Source organism: Ziziphus jujuba, chromosome 6 (assembly GCF_031755915.1).
Source record: "Ziziphus jujuba cultivar Dongzao chromosome 6, ASM3175591v1".
Taxonomy (NCBI): Eukaryota; Viridiplantae; Streptophyta; class Magnoliopsida; order Rosales; family Rhamnaceae; genus Ziziphus; species Ziziphus jujuba.
In genome coordinates this window covers 15,086,963-15,105,532 of record NC_083384.1, presented here as the reverse complement: position 1 = coordinate 15,105,532, position 18,570 = coordinate 15,086,963, and the positions used below count along the sequence as shown (strand labels likewise).

The 18,570-nt window shown below is 30.7% G+C and overlaps 3 protein-coding genes across 4 annotated transcripts; 1 reads left to right on the top strand and 2 right to left on the bottom strand.

The window, feature by feature from the left end:
- Positions 1-95: 95 nt before the first annotated feature.
- On the bottom strand, positions 96-3,381 carry LOC107404740 (haloacid dehalogenase-like hydrolase domain-containing protein Sgpp). Its single transcript, XM_016011731.4, has 5 exons — positions 3,156-3,381; positions 1,422-1,536; positions 1,034-1,185; positions 694-955; positions 96-597 (listed from the first exon to the last, which is right to left on the bottom strand). Exons 1-5 carry the CDS (start codon positions 3,188-3,190, stop codon positions 406-408), a joined length of 756 nt encoding a protein of 251 aa, XP_015867217.3. The 5' UTR covers positions 3,191-3,381; the 3' UTR covers positions 96-405.
- A 7,894-nt stretch (positions 3,382-11,275) lies between these two features.
- LOC107430440 (expansin-like B1) lies at positions 11,276-12,791 on the top strand. 2 transcript variants are annotated; one of them, XM_060818453.1, is made up of 5 exons: positions 11,276-11,534; positions 11,628-11,731; positions 11,823-12,004; positions 12,107-12,239; positions 12,360-12,791. In XM_060818453.1, the coding sequence occupies exons 1-5, from the start codon at positions 11,387-11,389 to the stop codon at positions 12,561-12,563; spliced, it is 771 nt and encodes a 256-aa protein (XP_060674436.1). In that variant the 5' UTR covers positions 11,276-11,386; the 3' UTR covers positions 12,564-12,791. The 2 variants fall into 2 exon arrangements, with proteins under 2 accessions (XP_060674436.1, XP_015896759.1); XM_016041273.4 differs by having other exon boundaries at positions 11,293-11,534; positions 11,625-11,731.
- Positions 12,792-13,477: 686 nt separating this feature from the next.
- On the bottom strand, positions 13,478-16,787 carry LOC107430428 (putative pentatricopeptide repeat-containing protein At5g37570). The gene is made up of 2 exons (XM_016041261.3): positions 14,402-16,787; positions 13,478-13,968 (listed from the first exon to the last, which is right to left on the bottom strand). Exon 1 carries the CDS (start codon positions 16,613-16,615, stop codon positions 14,678-14,680), a length of 1,938 nt encoding a protein of 645 aa, XP_015896747.2. The 5' UTR covers positions 16,616-16,787; the 3' UTR covers positions 13,478-13,968; positions 14,402-14,677.
- Positions 16,788-18,570: the final 1,783 nt, after the last annotated feature.

Below are 18,570 nucleotides of genomic sequence, written 5' to 3'. Positions count from 1 at the left end.
AAATACATTCATATTGCTTTTGGAGAGGCCGGTTGATAATAACCGCCACGATAATCCTCATGTCAATAACACATACATTTCTAAAGTAGAAAAAGTGTCTTTAGAAGCTCGGTTTAATTCTATTATTCGAGAATGATGTCATGCCATATAAAAAATAATAATAATACAACAGGAAAGAGCAAGAAATAAAAGCATAAACCAAGTAATTATGATTTCTACGGTGTACTTGATATTTAACGAAATGGACTTGGCCATTTTCACTTACAAATGGAGGATCTAAATTTCATGTAATATTACGTATTAGGCAAAGGTGCGAGGATCAAAACATTCCTCAAAGAATTATTCAAATCTGACAGTTTACCACAGACTTTTCCCATCATTTTTACTGAGATGAAAGGTAATTTCTCAAGCTTCATTTTTACCTCTACCTTCCTTCTTATCAAGCTCTTCTAACGCAGCCCACAACTTTGGATCAGCATAATCCTTTATAAGGAAAATGGGTTTTGCTTCCATCAGTAAATTTTCTGGATTTCTGGTTGATAAACCAATGACTGGCATTCCAGCTGCTACTCCAGCTTTTATCCCAGAGACAGAATCCTAGCAATCCAAAACAGAAAACAATTATCAAATTTTTGGGATTTCACATGTTTTTCTATGTTTACGAAGGATTCATGGTTTGAGAAGAAGGCTGACCTCGAATATGAATGTGTGCTCTTTTGATACATTGAGCATTTGAAGAGCCTTCAAGTAGGGATCTGGATGTGGCTTGGCATGCTCGCATTCGCTTCCAACAATTACAACTTCAAAAAAATCTGAAAGCCCAAGAATTGATACCATGAGTTCTGCATTTTCTCTTGGAGCGTTTGTAACTGCAGCTCGTTTCAATCCACGGTCTTCAATCCATTTCTTCAATTTGTAAAGGCCATCAATAGCCTTCAATTGTTCTTTTGCCAATCTGTTGTTTTCAACAACGAAATTATAACACTTGAAAGTAGGAAGAAAATTTATAAGTACAGGTGAAATTAAGTTTTACCTACGAAACAAGGCTTCCTTTACGTCGACAAACTTTAAGCCTCGTTGGAGATCATCAGGAAAGAGTCGTGCAGCAATATCATCATTATGCTTGCCAGCAATATTCTCAATAAAGAACTCCTCATTAATTGGAACACCTCCATTGAAACCAATCTAATATGGTCAACCACAATTTCTGTTAGCCAACTGTTAGCCAACTCCGATTGTTATTCACAGATCTAAGCTTCTATTGAAAATATAACTTTCTTCTACTAAATAAGAGCTGCATAATGTAAAATGTAGTTTGTCGAGCTGTTATATTAAATATATATTGAAGCATAAAACCATGAACCAGAGGAAGCTGGAATTCTTTTCTCTACTCTATTTTTAAGATAGCGAGAGAAGTCTACCTCTTGAAGCATTTCTCTGAAGGCTTGATGATGAAGTGGATCTGAATCACACAGAGTTCCATCTATATCAAATAGTACAGCTTCAAGTGGAGCAAGTCCAACAAGAGAACATTTGCTGGTTCCCCCAAAAAAAGGAAATAAGAAAAAGCATATATACAATAACATATTTCTTTTTCACGAAATCTAAAGAAGATATCCTTAAACATCATCTCCATGACCATACCAAAGAAACATTTAAAGGTTAACAGTGCCAAGGAACACACTGCAAAGACTAAAGTGTGGTTGAATAATTAAGATTTTGTTAAAAGTTGCTATTAAAATGCTACTATGCATTAATTAGCCAACCAAGCATTAGACTTTGTAGCACAGGAGTTCCACAACATAATAGCACTTATTTAGTTCCACTTATTTATACATAAACCATCCAAGACAGGAAAAGACCCTTCAACATAAACAAAACAACTTATTTCATGAACATATCACAATATATTTTAAACAGGTTACAAAGACTGGAGCTCAGTTTGGGGAATCACCCATAATAGCGTTTTTTTCCGAGTCACACCTTTACCAAAAATGACTCCAATTGCTTCATCACAGCATAAGAATTGAATAAAGAGAAGACAAAAATATTAAGTAATTACACGATAAAGTATAATAAGCGTTGGCAAATATAAACAAGAACTAGTGCTCTGTTGATCAAAACTTCATTGTGGTCTTATATGTTCCAATGAAATGACCCAGATGAGTTAGGAACATAAATGAAGGCCATAGATCAATCACTCTTTTATATTATAAATATGGAACTTAACAAAATATATCCTGATTATTAATACACAAGAAAATGAGATGACAAGCATAAAACTACAATCAAGCAAAAATTCCAAATCTTATGTAAAATCAATTTCAATTCTGAAACAAATATGAAAATGAACCAAGAAGTCATGAAAATAAAAAATCTCTGAACATGATAATCATTCTGCAAGGATAAAAGAAAAATCAAATTGTAATTATATTTCCTGCAGAACAGGAAAAATTCGTGCATGGTACTAAAACACGAAAATTTCTAATGATCAACATCGAGGCCAACAAAATATATCCTGATTATTAATACACAAGAAAATGAGATGACAAGCATAAAACTACAATCAAGCACGATTGAAATTCCAAACCTTATGTAAAATCAATTTCAGTTCTGAAACAAATATGAAAATGAACCAAGAAGTCATGAAAATAAAAAATCTATGAACATGATAATCAATCTGAAAGAATAAAAGAAAAATCAAATTGTAATTATATTTCCTGCAGAACAGGAAAAATTCGTGCATGGTACTAAAACACGAAAATTTCTAATGATCAACATCGAGGCCAACACAAAAAGCAGGATCAATGTAAAAACACAAGAATTTCAGCCGGTGGGTTCGAACAAAATACAAAAAATAAAAAATAAAAAAGGAAAAAAGAAAAAACAATGAAAGAAAGAATCTCGCACTAATGGGTATGAACACAAAGCAAAGAGTAGCAATACAGAAATGCAATATAATAGTGACGAGAATTTGGTATTGCATTAAAAAACAAACTCTTTTCAATCTGGCATTAATCACAGTATATTGCATTTTTATTTTTACTTTTAATTTTTTCCAGTGGGAAGTTAAAGATTTCGAAAATAAAAAAGAAACCCAGATCAAAATTTTCATTATATTGAATCAAAGCACAAAAAAAGAAATCAAATTTTACCTGTCCACAGAATTCTCGCAACAAGAAGCTGTCATAGTTTGATTGGGTAGTGGGTAGATAATGCAAAGATTTTCTCAGGAAAATTTGGTTTGGAAGAGAAAATTATGAAAGGGAGAGAGCGGAAGACGTGGAAATATAAAGGAAAATGAGAGAAGGGAATAAACCTGGGGAATCAGAGGACGTAAGCGGGAGATGCTGAGAGCCTCTGAGATCTCTCTGCCCCCACAAGCTTTTTCTCTTTCTAAATAAGCCGCCCAAAAATTGACTAAATTGAAAAAATAGCCAAACAGTAAAATTAATATATATATATATATATATATATATATAAAAGGAAATTAAGAAATTCTACAGTGCAGAAATTAAGAAATTCTACAGTGCAGTCGTTTCGTACTATATTATGATACAAATATCAATATTGATGATGTTTTTTGAAAAAATTATTATCAATATTTATTTTTATATGATAATATTGATGAATATTTTTTTAAAAATCATTATTAATGTTGAAATTCAGATGATAAAAATCTATGGACATTCATATCCTAAATATATATTATATATACATATATATATATATGTATATATATATGAGTAGACTACGGTACGATCCGTCTGTATGTAGATCTGCATCAAAGTAGATGCTTTAAAAAAAAACATTAGTTTTGCTAAGTATGTGTTGTATATAACAAAATTGATATATTTTTTTAAAAACATTGACTTTGATATGGATTTACACGCGGATGATCATACGATAGCATTTCTCTAATACACATATATATTATATAATGCACATATATATAGTAAGGTAATAAAATTAATAAAATTTCACTTGTTCAAAACTATAATAATTTAAATCCTTGACCTTTAAACAGTTCATTTAAATTTATTTAATTTGGTCAAAATTCGATATATTTAAAGCACTCTAGCATGAGTTTCTAAATATGTATATGTTTTTTGAGTTAGAAAAATATCATTTTCACCTTTAAATTATTCTTTGATTATAGGGGATTTTATTTATTTTAATTAGGATGCCTATGTGTTTTATTTTTCATCATTGAATATATATGAAATTTTATAGTTTAACATATGTTTCTTCATTAATTTAATAAAAAAAATAATGGACGATCATATGCATTTTATAAACTTTTAAAAAAATAATAAAAAAAGATTCTAATTGAACTGATAAAATTTTATATTTTTATTATTTGTTTCAATTAACTTAATTTATATTTTTTAATGATTGTTTAAATAAAAAGTCTTCTATTAGCCAAAACAAATGGATGAGCAAATTGTTAATTTTGGAATGTTGAATTGATAATAACCACAAATATTTAACTTCGGATCCTAAATTCACTCAGATCAAAAAATTAAAAGGAAAAAAAAGAAGAAAAAAAAAGAAGACCCAATTGATAACAAAACAAATTGAGGGTTTTTTTTTTTTTTGGGGGGGGGGGGGGGTGGGAGCACAAGGGCAGGACCGTCTCAACTATTTTTTAGGCTCTAGGCCCAAAAAAACAAAAATCTTGGGGCCTTTTTTTTTTTTAAAATATTAATTTTTTAGAAATAGAATTTTTATATAAAATTTAATTTTTTATTATTTTGATGTGCAAAATTACTAATTAAATTTTTATATTTAGGATTTGATAATAAATCTTTCTCAATTAATAAAACTTCTAAATTATTTAATCTTTCTTGAGATATTATTGAATGCAAATAAAAGTAGCATTTTACAAGTTATTCATGCATTAGGAAAAAAATTAATTTTTTTATATAGTTTATTATCTAAAGTGCCATTTTTAATTCTAGATTCATTATTTTTTTTTAAACTTTTCGTTCCAAAAATAAATCTAAACAATCAATATCACATAGCATGTTATGTTTAAAAAAGTTTTCAAAATTTAAACATTTTTCTTTTAGAAAATCATCACCAAGCAATTTTGATTTTTCTCCTTCATACAAAAAATTAAAATTATTTTCATATATCGTAAACTATTTAAACCTATTTTGAAATGAAAAAATGACACAAGCAATTATATAGTTGAAATGGCATACCATAAATTCAAATAAAATAATATACATAGACATATATTAGGAGAATAATTGAAAATTCATTAAAATAAATAAAAACCAATGAACTTACCTTGTATTTTGGGACCCTCTAGGTTAGAATTGCATATTATATAGGTTGAGTATTAAAAATTAAACAAATATAAAATATGAGTGAATGAGAAGAGAAGAAAAAAAATGAGCAAGAGGAAAAACTATATAAACAAGAAGAGTATTTAATATATGTTATTCTTTTTTTTTTTTTTACGGTTACAATCTAATTAATTATAAGAATAAAATATAAAAATTTTCAAATAGACTTGAATAGTATTTTTTTTCAAAAATAATTAACAAATTAGAGATAATACAAAATTTTAACAAAAGCCAACTTATTATATTTTCAAAATAAATTAATAATTATTTTTTATTTAATAAATATATGCATATATATATATATATTAATTTATTTTTTATTTAATAAATATAGATGTGTGTGTATATATATATATATATATAGAATTTATAGAAAAAATATTTTTTGGGGCCCAATGAAATGGGGGCCCTAGGCATATGCGTTAGTGGCGAATGCCTTAAGCCGGGCCTGCACAAGGGCCGGGATTTACTTGAGAGAAAAATATTGAGTGTAATTGAGAAAGTGGCCTAAGAATCTCCATTCTTCACTTTCTCTTTCGAATTGTATATGAATTTGGTACTCCAAATTTGAATGGCTGTTAAAGTTAATCAATTTTTAATTATCCCGAATGTTGGAAAGTGGAAAATTCTTTTTTTTTTTGTTTAATTTTTGGGTTGGGTTTATTTTTTGGTTTTTCATTTTTTTCATTTTAACTTCTAGCTTTTTTTTATTCTTTTAGTGGCCTATGAAGAACCACGTGTTATATAAAACCTAAAGAATATTATATATATATATTTTTAAAATATATTAACATCATTAGTCCTAAACTATATATTCAATTTCACTTTCGTTTTAAAATTTTTTTGACAAATTTATTCTCAAACTAACATCAACAATGCATCATTGGTTCTTATGCCCTTCTCCATCCGTTTGTAATAGTTAAACTCATGTGTTTTACATGTGAGCCAGTTATGAGGAGCATTTGAAGTATTTTCTCACCCTTTTCCCTTCTTCATTCTCTTATAACACATCATCCTTTGCTAATCTTATGATATCTTGATTAATTTATTCAGTTTTCGCTATTTTTGAGTTTATATAATCATCTTCACAATTAGAAACATGAGGAGGAGCTCCACCTTCAACCTTCAAGATTCACCAAACACTACGAACCCAACACTCAAAATCCATTTTGGAGGCTCCACTAATCTATATATAAGACTTTTAGCCTTCAAAGTCAAATAAAAGCGATTGCATCAGGATCAGTTTCAAAAAGTTATTTATTTATTTATTTCTTAAATAGAATATAATTTTCAATTTTTCTAATCTAATAATTTTGAATATAACGACAAAATTCATAATTTTTTTTTTTTTACTCCATTTTGTTTTCATATGCATATCAAGAAGGTGATTCAATTTACTAAACCAACTATCATCAATAAAAAATCACCATTTTAATAATATAATTTAAAAAAATAAAAAAATAATTTCAATGTCAATTTAATTAGAATTTGATTGGGTGATCCTGATCCTTTATTATGGTAGCGTTTATACTTGGATAAATTTTTTCCTTTTTCATATTACTTTAAATCTAATTTATAACTAGTAAATTGAAAGTTTGAATAATAAAGATTTTTCAATAAAAGAAAAGGTTTAAATTTCAACAATATTATAATTATTTTCAATTTATTTTTCAGATTTGTAAAGAAAAAAGAGAATAATTGGTTCATGTTTAAAATAAATTATCCTTTATAATTGACTCATGTTTAATGAGAGAATAACTAGCTCATGTTTAAATTTCAAACATATCATAAATTTCAACAATATTATAATTATTTCCAATTTAAATCTCACATGTTTGAAATATGAACCAATTGTATAAAGGACAAAATTATAAGATTTTTTAATTTAAGAATAATATATTTTTCTTTTATAATTGGTTTATATTTAAAACATATGAAATTTATGGTTCTAAATGGATGAAAAAATGGATAAAAAATGGCTAAGAAAATAAAATAAATTGTTGAAATTAATTTGAAAATAAAATTATTAAAAAATAAATTTAAAAGATTAAAATGATATTAATTATATAATTTAGCAAATAATGATGATAATATCTTTTTATTATTATTTATGTATATGACCTTGCAATGCTCCCACAATACCGCAGCCGACATAGAGGTAGTAAACTTGGCCACGTTTTCTTCAAATTTGCAGTCCATTACAACCCCAACAACTAATACTTTACAAATTATTACTTTTTCTATCGTTTATTTTCTGATTCCAATAACACCTACTTTTTTTTTTTTTTAATCTTTTTTCTTCTTAGGTAGAGCATAGCAAATACCTCTTTTCTTTCTTTTTTTTTTCTTTTTTCTTTTTTTTTTTGATGAATAAAGCTTAGCCACATATTTAAATTACTTACGTGCAGCCAAATATTTAGGTTTATGTACATACATATATAAATTTTATTCTTATATAAATATCTTTTTCTTTTAAAAAATATATATACAAATATCTATAAAGTTCTAAAAAAAACGTAGTATCCATGAAATTATAATGTAAAATATGGTAGCATTTCTTAAATACTATGACGTTTTAAATTTAACATTTACTCTTGCATAATAATAATAATAACATTTACTACAATCCAGTTCCCAACCAGACATAATAGAAAAGTTTCTTCAAAAAAAAAAATTAAATGAAAAATAAAAATGTTTTTTTAAAAAACAAGAAAAATTATTTTTTTTGGGTTCTTTTTTATTTTTTGAACATGAGAAAAATAAAAATGCTTGCTTAAACAAGATATGCGTAACAAAGATGGGCAGATCTGGGTGTACGACTTGGGTAGGCTGGGACAGTCTAAAAATTGGGCTTCTTTAGCACTTTTGGGCTTGGTTTAACCCAAAATCCATTCCTCTGGGAAGTTCTACATACAATCCAAAGAAAGCTCTATACAAAAATTAAATTGGTTATCAAAAATTAAAATTTTCTCCAATTTTCTTTTAGAATTTCAATTTTGTTTTTTATTTGGCTTTCGAATGTCAGTGTCATGATTTCAACAGGCCAAAAGTCGGTTAGATTGGACAAAATTACAATTATATATATATATATATATATATAAATAATTTTTGACCAAATGGTAAGAGAACCAACCCATATGCATATTATATTTAAGAGGGTTATTTGATTCTTCAGCAGCCAAGAAAGTCTTCTTGGAATCACTATTAGTCTCCGTTCCATTTCGGTTTTGGAAGAAGACTAACAGAAGCCGTAGAAAGAAGAAACGGAAACATGTAATGATTTGAGTTTGTCTTTTTGGGTACATTTTATACTTGCAAGTTACATCATTTGTCTTCTTTCTATATATATATATATATATAGAGAGAGAGAGAGAGAGAGAGAGAAAGAGAGAGAGAACATACAAAGCTGACATATTTTAATGCAAATTAACTATAACTTTTGTAAATAAAATCTTAGATGAAGATATCCTAATAATAAAGATGGAAAGCTTTGAGAAAGTGGGTGTAGTTGGCATGGATTTAAAAATTAATCAAACTACCTCTTCAGGTAACAGAATCCTATAAATATAAAATTCAATTTTGTATTTATATATTAATATATTATATACTTTTAAACAAAATCTATAAAATTTAAATTTTAAAAATTTGTTATGTCATCATATTTTTTATTATAAATTAAAAAATAATTATTAAATTATTAAATATGTATATGACAATTTATATTTTAAAAAACTATTTTTGAATTTATAATAGATGACATTTATTAATGTGGCAAGATGTATTGAATATTATTATCAGAAAATCAATATATTGGCATTGAAAGAGTTATAAAATATCTTGGTTATATATATATATATATATATGCATTGCGACTGCCCTAGGAAATTGATATGCATATGTTAATGAATGAGGGACCTCCACTATCGACAATCATTCATCAAACCAAAACTCAAATTTACATGGATATTTATGCACGCAAGGAATCAAGTGATAGAATTATAAAGTTTTTCATACTTTCTTTCTACAATTGGACCGTTTTAACGATCAATATAATATAAGATAACAAAGCATGACAAAGCATAGATCCCCCTCATACATTAACATAAACCATATGAGTTGATGCATCTGGATAATAGACTTCATCTATATAATATTTTGCTTGCAACATTTTAATGAGTACATGTGAAGTCCCACATCGATTTAAAAGGGGAACGAAACACCTTTTATAAATGGGTGTGGATACCTTTTCCTTGTCAGGTTTTTTAAAACATTGAGGACTGTGTTGTAAGAGGATTTACTAGGCCCAAAGAGAAAAATATCACAGATTATCTGGGCTGTAACTGATAGTATCAGAGGCAATACTTCGATTGATGTGTCAGTGAGATCTTTTAAAACCTTAATGGCAGGATTTTCCAGGTCCAAAGAGAACAATATTGCATGCGGATAGTCTAGACTGTTACAGATGGATACCTTTCCCGAGGTGGCGGGGTTTCTAAAGAGGACAATATCGCTGGGTTTCCAAAGAGGACAAATATTCCCTTCACAAAATGAACCTTGATTGTCTTAGCCAAAAATAATAATAAAAAAAAAATGAACCTTGATTCTAAGACATGGCTAAGCTCCTACACTTAGCTAGGTCCAAAAATCCCCCAAGTGGTTTCCATGTCATGGCTGATGTGGGTGATGGATTTCTTTCATGGCAGTCTGCCTCAACCTAGCATAACTATTCACGCTGGTCCTCCCAACCCCACCATCAAGATTCCCAGTCAGCTTTGGTATACAAATTTCTATATATTAACATTTCAAGCAAAAATTAATCGTATAGAGCTAATTTTTTTTGACAATAAAATTTTGTAGTGTTAACTATCTCAACAACTTAAACTGATCAGAAATAGAACAAGCTATGTATAGCAAGCTAAAACATAACTCAGATCAACAAAACCCTTATGAATTGTAACGATATCTAGGTATAGGAACTAATTTTTAATTTTTTTTCCCTTTCTTTGATATTGATCAAATTATACATCCTTTGGCTGTTTGAGCTACTTGCAATTGTTAAAATGAATGGAAATAATGTATACAAGGTGGCTTCCTTACACTTTCCTCACCTTTTAAGTTACAAATAACAGCCCATGTGATAACACTCATTACCGTAGTGGAAGGTGGGAACATCAAGATATGCCTAACGTAAAATATACATCTCTCTCTCTCTCTCTCTATACATACATATATATATATATATATATGAAATAAGGTTGTTTAGTGCTAGAGCACCTAACTCTGTTCTCATATTTCCTTTTCAAGCAAATGTACTGGATATTTTCTTATTCAAAATACTCACCTTTGATTTTAACTTCTCTTTCTGAGATGGTTAGGTAAGTACGTATCAAATATGCCCATCTTGGTCAAATAGCACTATGTATCAAATATGCCTATCTTGGTCAAATAGCAAAATTCTTAGAACTAAATTTTATGCATCATGTAAGCATGTACAAGCTTATCCATAGTATAATGCTTTTGCCGTGAGCAAACAATAACAACGTCATCAACTTGCAACAGTGAAACATAGAAAAGAGGAACGTTTCGAGGACCACCTGACTGAGAAAACAATAGACTATTAATTTTATGAGAATAAAACTGCTTTTTGAATTTGGTTAACTACTAAGACAATTCACACGTTAGGATTAGATTTAACTATTGACCTTTTGATTAACTTAATACAAAAAGAATTCAACAAGGGAAGAAATATAATCAGAATTGAATTTGAAAGGTCAGAGAGCAGTATTTTTTGCTTGATATTCTTAAACAAGTCTAAGAAGGTAGACTACAAATTCTTTTAGCAGAAATTCCACTTGTTGGAAAATCAATGTCCTTAAAAAAGAATGTCAAAGTTGGTAAATTTTACCCAGTTCAAAGTATTGATGTTTATTTTCCCTATAAATACTACATTTTCTGTAAGCTTTCATGCATAGCAACCTTTGCCTTCATATTTGTTTTTCTCATCGCTTTTCCCTGGTTTTCTTTTCTCGACAATGGCTTCCTCCCTTTGGAGTTCTCTTTTACCTACAGCAATCTTTCTTCTGATGCAAACTCTGCCTAAGGCTTCTTCTGTATGTAGTGACTGCTTCATTCAATCCCGTGCAGCTTACTATCCGAATTCTAATGAAAAAGGAACAGAGAGTAAGAGAATTCTACTAAACATTCTACCTAGATATTATGACTAAACATATAAGCATTTTATCTGAAATTCTGAACCTTTCTTATCTGCAGTAGGTGCATGCGGGTTCGGTTCCTTTGGAGCAACGCTTAATGGTGGAGATGTATCAGCAGCATCTGACCTATATCGAAATGGGGTTGGCTGTGGTGCATGCTACCAGGTAAAAAAATATGAAGCAGAAGAATTTCAATTACTTCAAATCTCAGATAAACTTCATGAGCAATATTCTTTATGATTTTCCCTTTCACTAGGTAAGGTGCACCAACAGTGCCTACTGCTCGAGCAAAGGAGTAAATGTGGTTATAACAGACCAAGGTTCAAGTGCTCGAACAGACTTTATTCTGAGCAAACGAGCCTTCAGTAAAATGGCTCAAACTGCTAATGCTGCTGCCTCTCTGTTATCTCTTGGCATCGTTGACATTGAATACAGACGGTAAAAACCTACATATAGTCAATCTCTCCTTGAGAAACCGTGCTGAAAATCAATAGGATATTTGCTAAACTCATGGAGCTCTCTCTGTCTCTCTATGAACAGTGTTTCTTGCAGCTATCCAAACAAGAATATTACAATCAAGATAGATGAGAACAGCAACTTTCCTCATTATTTGGCTTTTGTGATAAGGTATCAACAGGGGATGAAAGATATCACAGCAGTTCAGCTTTGTGAGGTACTATGCACTTCCTTCTGAGATATATATGTATATATATACATATATATAGATGATCTTTACTGATATTGTTATTATATCATCATCTTCATTGCTAAAATTGGGGTAAAAATTTTGCAGACTCAAAATTTTGTCTGCAAGCTTTTGGATCGGCATTATGGTGCAGTATGGACAACGACCACACCACCAAGTGGACCTTTGCAAGTAAAGATGTTGTTCAGTGGTGATGATGGAGATGAGACATGGCTTGTTCCTGTGAATAACATACCAGAAGGCTGGAAAGCTGGAGAAACATATGATTCAGGAGTTCAAGTGAACATATAGATAGAGCCATATGATCAGATTTTGTTATCAACTTCGTCTTATAGGATAAAAATAAGCTCCTGTTATTTTTCATCTGTACTTTCCTTTTCATGTTCTGCTTCATTTTTTATTTTTTATTTTATTTTCCAGATAGGTATTTCTAAAATAAGGGGATTAAAAAACTCCTGATGTAATCAAATATTCTATTGTTGACTAATAATAAAATAGCAAGTTTCTTATAGCAAAGAATGAATCTTTTTCAGCGAGAAGCTGCGATTTTAGTTGGTGAGGTTTTAATGTCTGCTTATATTTCTTACCATTTCTGTTGACCATAGTAGAGATAAAGACCCACTTGTTCCTTCGAAAACTTTTCAAGTTTTAGCAGTTATATGGAATTCTCCTTTCTTCAGAATCTTTTGGAGCTCCTCCTGGCTAGGGAAAAGTTTAAGGACCAATGGTTGGACTTGTACCACATCAGTGATATACTGGTCAATTATCACCTGCCATGTAAACTTAACAAATTATCAAGCACCATGAAATCTTAAAATTCTGGATCCTACAAAATAATAATCAATGCTTGGTAATTAGTAGTTTTTTTGTACTTGTATCGTGTTATTCACACAACAGCTATATATTAGACTTTCTTAAAGCTAGTCTAGTAGTGGATACTCAAAACTGTACCAATTAAAGCTGTAAATATTTTCAAGGGAGGACACTTTTTAAGGAATTTTGCAATATGACTCTAGATAGAGAGTTACTATGATCTCATTTTGTCACTATATTTTGAGGGTAATGTTTTAGTTAACAAAAAACTTTCCATTTGGAAGTTGAGATTGAGATAGTCTCTGATAAACTGAACCTGCTGATACATCATATAAAAGTTTAAATGGAATGGTTAACCATATGTGAATATTAACACATCAAAGAGACTTAGCTAAAAATGAAAAGAAAAGTGACTACTAAAAACGAAAAGAAAAGTGATACTGCTTTTTATGATAGGCAGAGATTGTTAAAAGTTAAAAAACAATGGCTAAGATCAAATAAAGATCTAAACTTGTCTCATTTGCGAATGAACTCAATGTCAGGAAATGAAAGAGGCCACTGTAAGCACCATGCCTGTTTTGATCCTTGTTCCCCTTCTCGCCTCTCCCTATCAGACTGGACACCACATCTCGTCTTCAACTCATTCTGACACTGTGAGACTCTATTCCCGACTCGAGATCCATAAAGGACTTCAAGGGAGAGATGCTCTCTCGATCTCAGCCACTTTCCCTACTAGAGGCACAAGAGGGACTTTTTCTCTGACAGATCCATGCACAGTACTTCTGATCAATAACAAATGCAGTAACTTATGTGGAAGTAATTTTTCCCAAATGAAAGTTGCCAAGCAAAAAAGCTTCCCAACAGAAAGCCTTACCATAAGATTCTGAAGTAACAAAGAAAGGGAAAACTGAGAAATTTGTAATAAAAGCAAACAACTAACCCAGAAGAAAACTTAAGGACAGAAAAGATAATAGCACCAAAATATAGAAGAAAATAACATAATTTTATTGATACACTGTTTTACTTTGAGGCCTGTTTAAAGGCTTGATTACACACAAGTATAACTGAAGTTTAACCTACTATGTGAATAAATTTGACAGCTAAAATATATCTTAAACCTGAAATCCAAATGCTATGTGAAAGAATAATAATTGATACTGTTGTTGCAAGTTTCCTGATTCAGAATAAACAATTTAAACCAATACAACCCACATTAATCTACCCCAACGAGTTTATTATGGTATACAAAAAGTAACGAGTAAACTACTCAATATGGTTATTGACCAAAAAAACTACAAAATATGGATTGGACATACTGCTTTAGTTATACATTGCCATAACTCTGTCCTTACTATCAGGAATTGGAGATAACCATCTGTGATTGCGTATTACAAATGGATAAACCTGCTATCCAAACGTGCTCATAGCATTTTGGTCCACCAATCAAAGTTCATGGTCTCTTTCGTTCAGAAATCTTCAATCTTCAAGGTATTCTAAGTTTCTTTCCCTAAAGTTTCTCCACATTTACATGTTAATATACATGGAAAACCAGCTTTTGAAGTTTCAGATTCATCCTGAAGCATTTTGATACACTAAGTACTCAAATCATCTTCTATGTAAAAATCTCTACAAGATAATTTTATCTGAGTACCCATCTCATTCAACATTGAGTACACCATGCTTCTCCTGAGTGATGAACCATTCTCCAAAAGGGATTTAGATCCAAATTCTCCAGGTTGAACCATGCTTGATCCTGCTTCTTTTAATAAACCCTTTTCTTTTATCATCTTTCTCACATGTTCTACATCATCCCATTTCCCTTCTGATGCATATATATTTGATAACAACACATAGGGTCCAATATCCCCTGGTTCCAACTCAATTAGCCGCCTGGCCACAATCTCCCCAAGTTCTGAATTTGAGTGGGTCCTACAAGCAGAAAGTAAAGATCCCCATAAGGCAGGTTCTGCCTCTGCTGGCACCTTGCTAATAAGCTCTTCTGAGTGTTTCATCAAACCAGCCCGGGCAAGAAGATCAACCATGCAACCATAGTGTTCAATTTTGGGTTTGATCTTGTAAACTCGTTGCATTAGATCAAAGTACCACCAACCTTCCAAAACCATTCCAGAATGGGCACATGTAGAAAAAATGCAGATAAAAGTAGTGTCATTAGGGGCAAGGCCTGTTTTCTCCATCTCGGAGAACATTTTTAGAGCTTTCTCTGCATGCCCATGCATGCCATATCCCATGATCATGGAATTCCAGGACACAACACTCCTGTCAGACATGTTATCAAAAACATCTTTAGCCAAGTCCATATCCCCACATTTTGCATACATTGTCAAAAGAGCAGTTGAAAGTAATACATCGGGTCTAATCCTATTAGACTGCATATAAGAATGAACCCATTTCCCTCTTTCAAGCCTCCCCAAGTTTGCAGCAGCAGTCAGCACACTTACTAGAGTAGCTGCATTTGGCTTAGCCTCTCCAGCTTCCACCATCCTATCAAACATTCTTAAGCATTCACCGTAATCCTTAGACCGCACATAAAGGGCCAAAATCATATTCCACGAAACTATATTACGCAAAGGCATTTGATTGAAAAACTCACGAGCAGAAAAAATATTCAGTGTCCTTGCATACCCATCAATCATAGAGTTCCAAGAAACGACATCTTTATTGGGCATCATATCAAACAACTCTTTTGCTGCTACCATATCACCAGTTTCCACATAACCTGCAACCATCGAGTTCCAACTAAAAATATCTCTTTCAGGCATTACATCGAAAAGTTCACGTGCAACACCGACATCTCCGCTCTTTACATACCCATCTATCATCGAATTCCAGCTCACCAAATCCAACTCAGGTTCCGCATCGAACACCAGACGTGCATTCCAAATACTCCCACAAACAGAGTACATATGGATTAACGAGTTCCGAACAAACAAATCCAATCCGAACCCGAATTTCTCGATCCGGGCATGAGCCTTTTCTCCTTCTTTCACCGACCCAATTACTGCACACACCTTCACTAAAAGCGGGAAAGTGTAATGATTAGGAACAAGAAATTTACCAATCATTTTCTGATAGTAGAAGCGGAGAGCACCGTATGGGTCATTCAAATTCAGATAGCTTCTCATAATGGTGTTACAAAGAAAAGCATCTGGTTCTTCAAGATGATCGAATAAGTAAACGGCGTGTTGAGCAGTGTCCGAAGCAGAGCAGAGCTTCTTAATGGCTCGGCTAGCAGCGAAAGAATGCTGAAAAAGACCAGAGACTATGAGCTGGGTGTGAACCTGGTTGAACTGTCTGATACCAATGCAAGAGTCTAAGGTGCGGAGGATTGGGTGGCTGAGCTTTAAGATGGGGAATCCTTGGGCGTCAATTTCTACAGGGTCGTCTTCTTCAGGATCGAACCAGAGTCTTGGTGGGGTTTTTGAGAGGTTTTTCTGGGATTTCAGGAGTTTTTCCAAGGATAGTGATGAAGATCGGACAAGGGGCTTGGAGGGTTTGAGCCCAACGGCCATTTCCTTCTCCCAGATTCTGATATGGCGCGAAAGATTAAAAAGCAGCTTGCTTTTCTGAGAGTTTGGTTTTGCTTTTGTTTTGGTTTTCCTTTCCTTTTTTTTTTGCCCTGAAAAATTAGAAAAGCCACATTGATGGCTTTATTATTATTATTATTTCTTTTTATTTTTATTTTTTTAGTGCAAAGTCATATTGATAGCCTATGTTTGAGAAAGTTTATTATATACAAAACAGAATAATATTCTACTAGATGCAAAGCTGTCCGACCATATGAAAACTCTCAGTTTCTCAACAATAAAATGGGCAACGTGGACATCAAAATAAAATATATTTTATGTACAAATGAATATTCATAAAAATTGCAAATTCTCTCCCTAAAATGTTATTTGGATTCAATGTATACCTTTCCATTTTTTTTTTTTTTGTTATGTAAATAATTTAATTGAATTGTCATTGGTTTTATTATATATATATATATATATATTTTTTTTTTTTTTTTATGATGGACAACTATGCTTAAATTATAATGTGTGATATCCATTTCACTACATAAAAAATATATATTATATACTACTACAATAATGAAGTATTAATTACTAATAAAAACATTAATGAAGTTTAAGAGCAGACTATAAGAATAAAACATACATGATAAACTTGCTGTTCTGTAGCTAGTTTGTGGTTGGTCCTCCTGAAGAATTCCTTCTCTTATCATAGCCAAAACACAAAAAGAGCGAATAAGTTAGTACAAGAATTACACTATTAGTTTCTTAATGAAAATGTAAAAAAGTTACTAAGTTTAATATAATCCGAGTAATTAAAGAGAAGCAAACCATAACTGATTTTGTACCATATCGATTTTGTGCTGCATCTAATCCTCTATTCACCCAACTGCTATTTCGGATTTCCTTTTATCTTCTCATCATCCTTTACCATATGTGCCATGGGATCACCTTTTCGCATAAATATATGTCTACTAGTGTTATAGTCATCCTTATTTATAATAAAACATTAATAACATCAGTAAATTTAATTAAAGTAGGAAACAAAATCAATCTGAATAGGGTTAATCTATTTAATAGGGTTATAGTAATTCCTATTTATAATAAAAAAGAATGCATCCTTTTGTCCCTTTTATAGTAATTCCTGTTTATTATAAAACAACAAATTTATATTTTTTATCTCTATTCCTGTCCACCAATAATAAGATATTATCTCATTTAAAATATTAACAAAGATATAAAATAATAATTATTTTTCTAAAATGAGATAAGATTCTATGATTAAATACTAATAGGACAAGAAAAAAATGATAGAAAATCCATATCCTAAAACAACATATATATATATATATATATATGCAATAAGGAAACCTAATTAAAGAAGAAAAACTAAAAATTGAAATTCTAATAAAACATCTCATAATATTAAAACCATAATTATTTGTATTCATCATACCCCATAACAAAATAAATGAGAAATAAAGCCTCAGAAAACGCTTTAGCAAGTTGTGCCAATGGAGTCCCATAACAAACCCAGTTAGAGTTTGTGGACTTCGATTTCTGAATAGATGTTTGCCCGAAGAACATGCACAACGTTTAGAGGGCAAGTTTGTCCCAAAAAACTTCATTGTGAGACTAACGTATTTTGTATTGATAATTTCCATATATATATATATATATATATATATATTATTTTGTTGATAATTTTCATGTAGTAATTGGAATTGTACTTTTAAGGTATACTTCAGTTGTTTGTCTAATATATTCCTCACATTTTAGGTTAGCTAATATTCTAACAAATAAGTAAATATAGAACATGTATTATTTATATGGTAGGATCAACATATTTAAGTTTTCGTTGTGAATGATGATTGTTAATTAGTTTATGCGGCTTGTGATAATTAACTATTGGTCAATGAAAATGGTAACATATAAGCATACATTAAAACTTCACC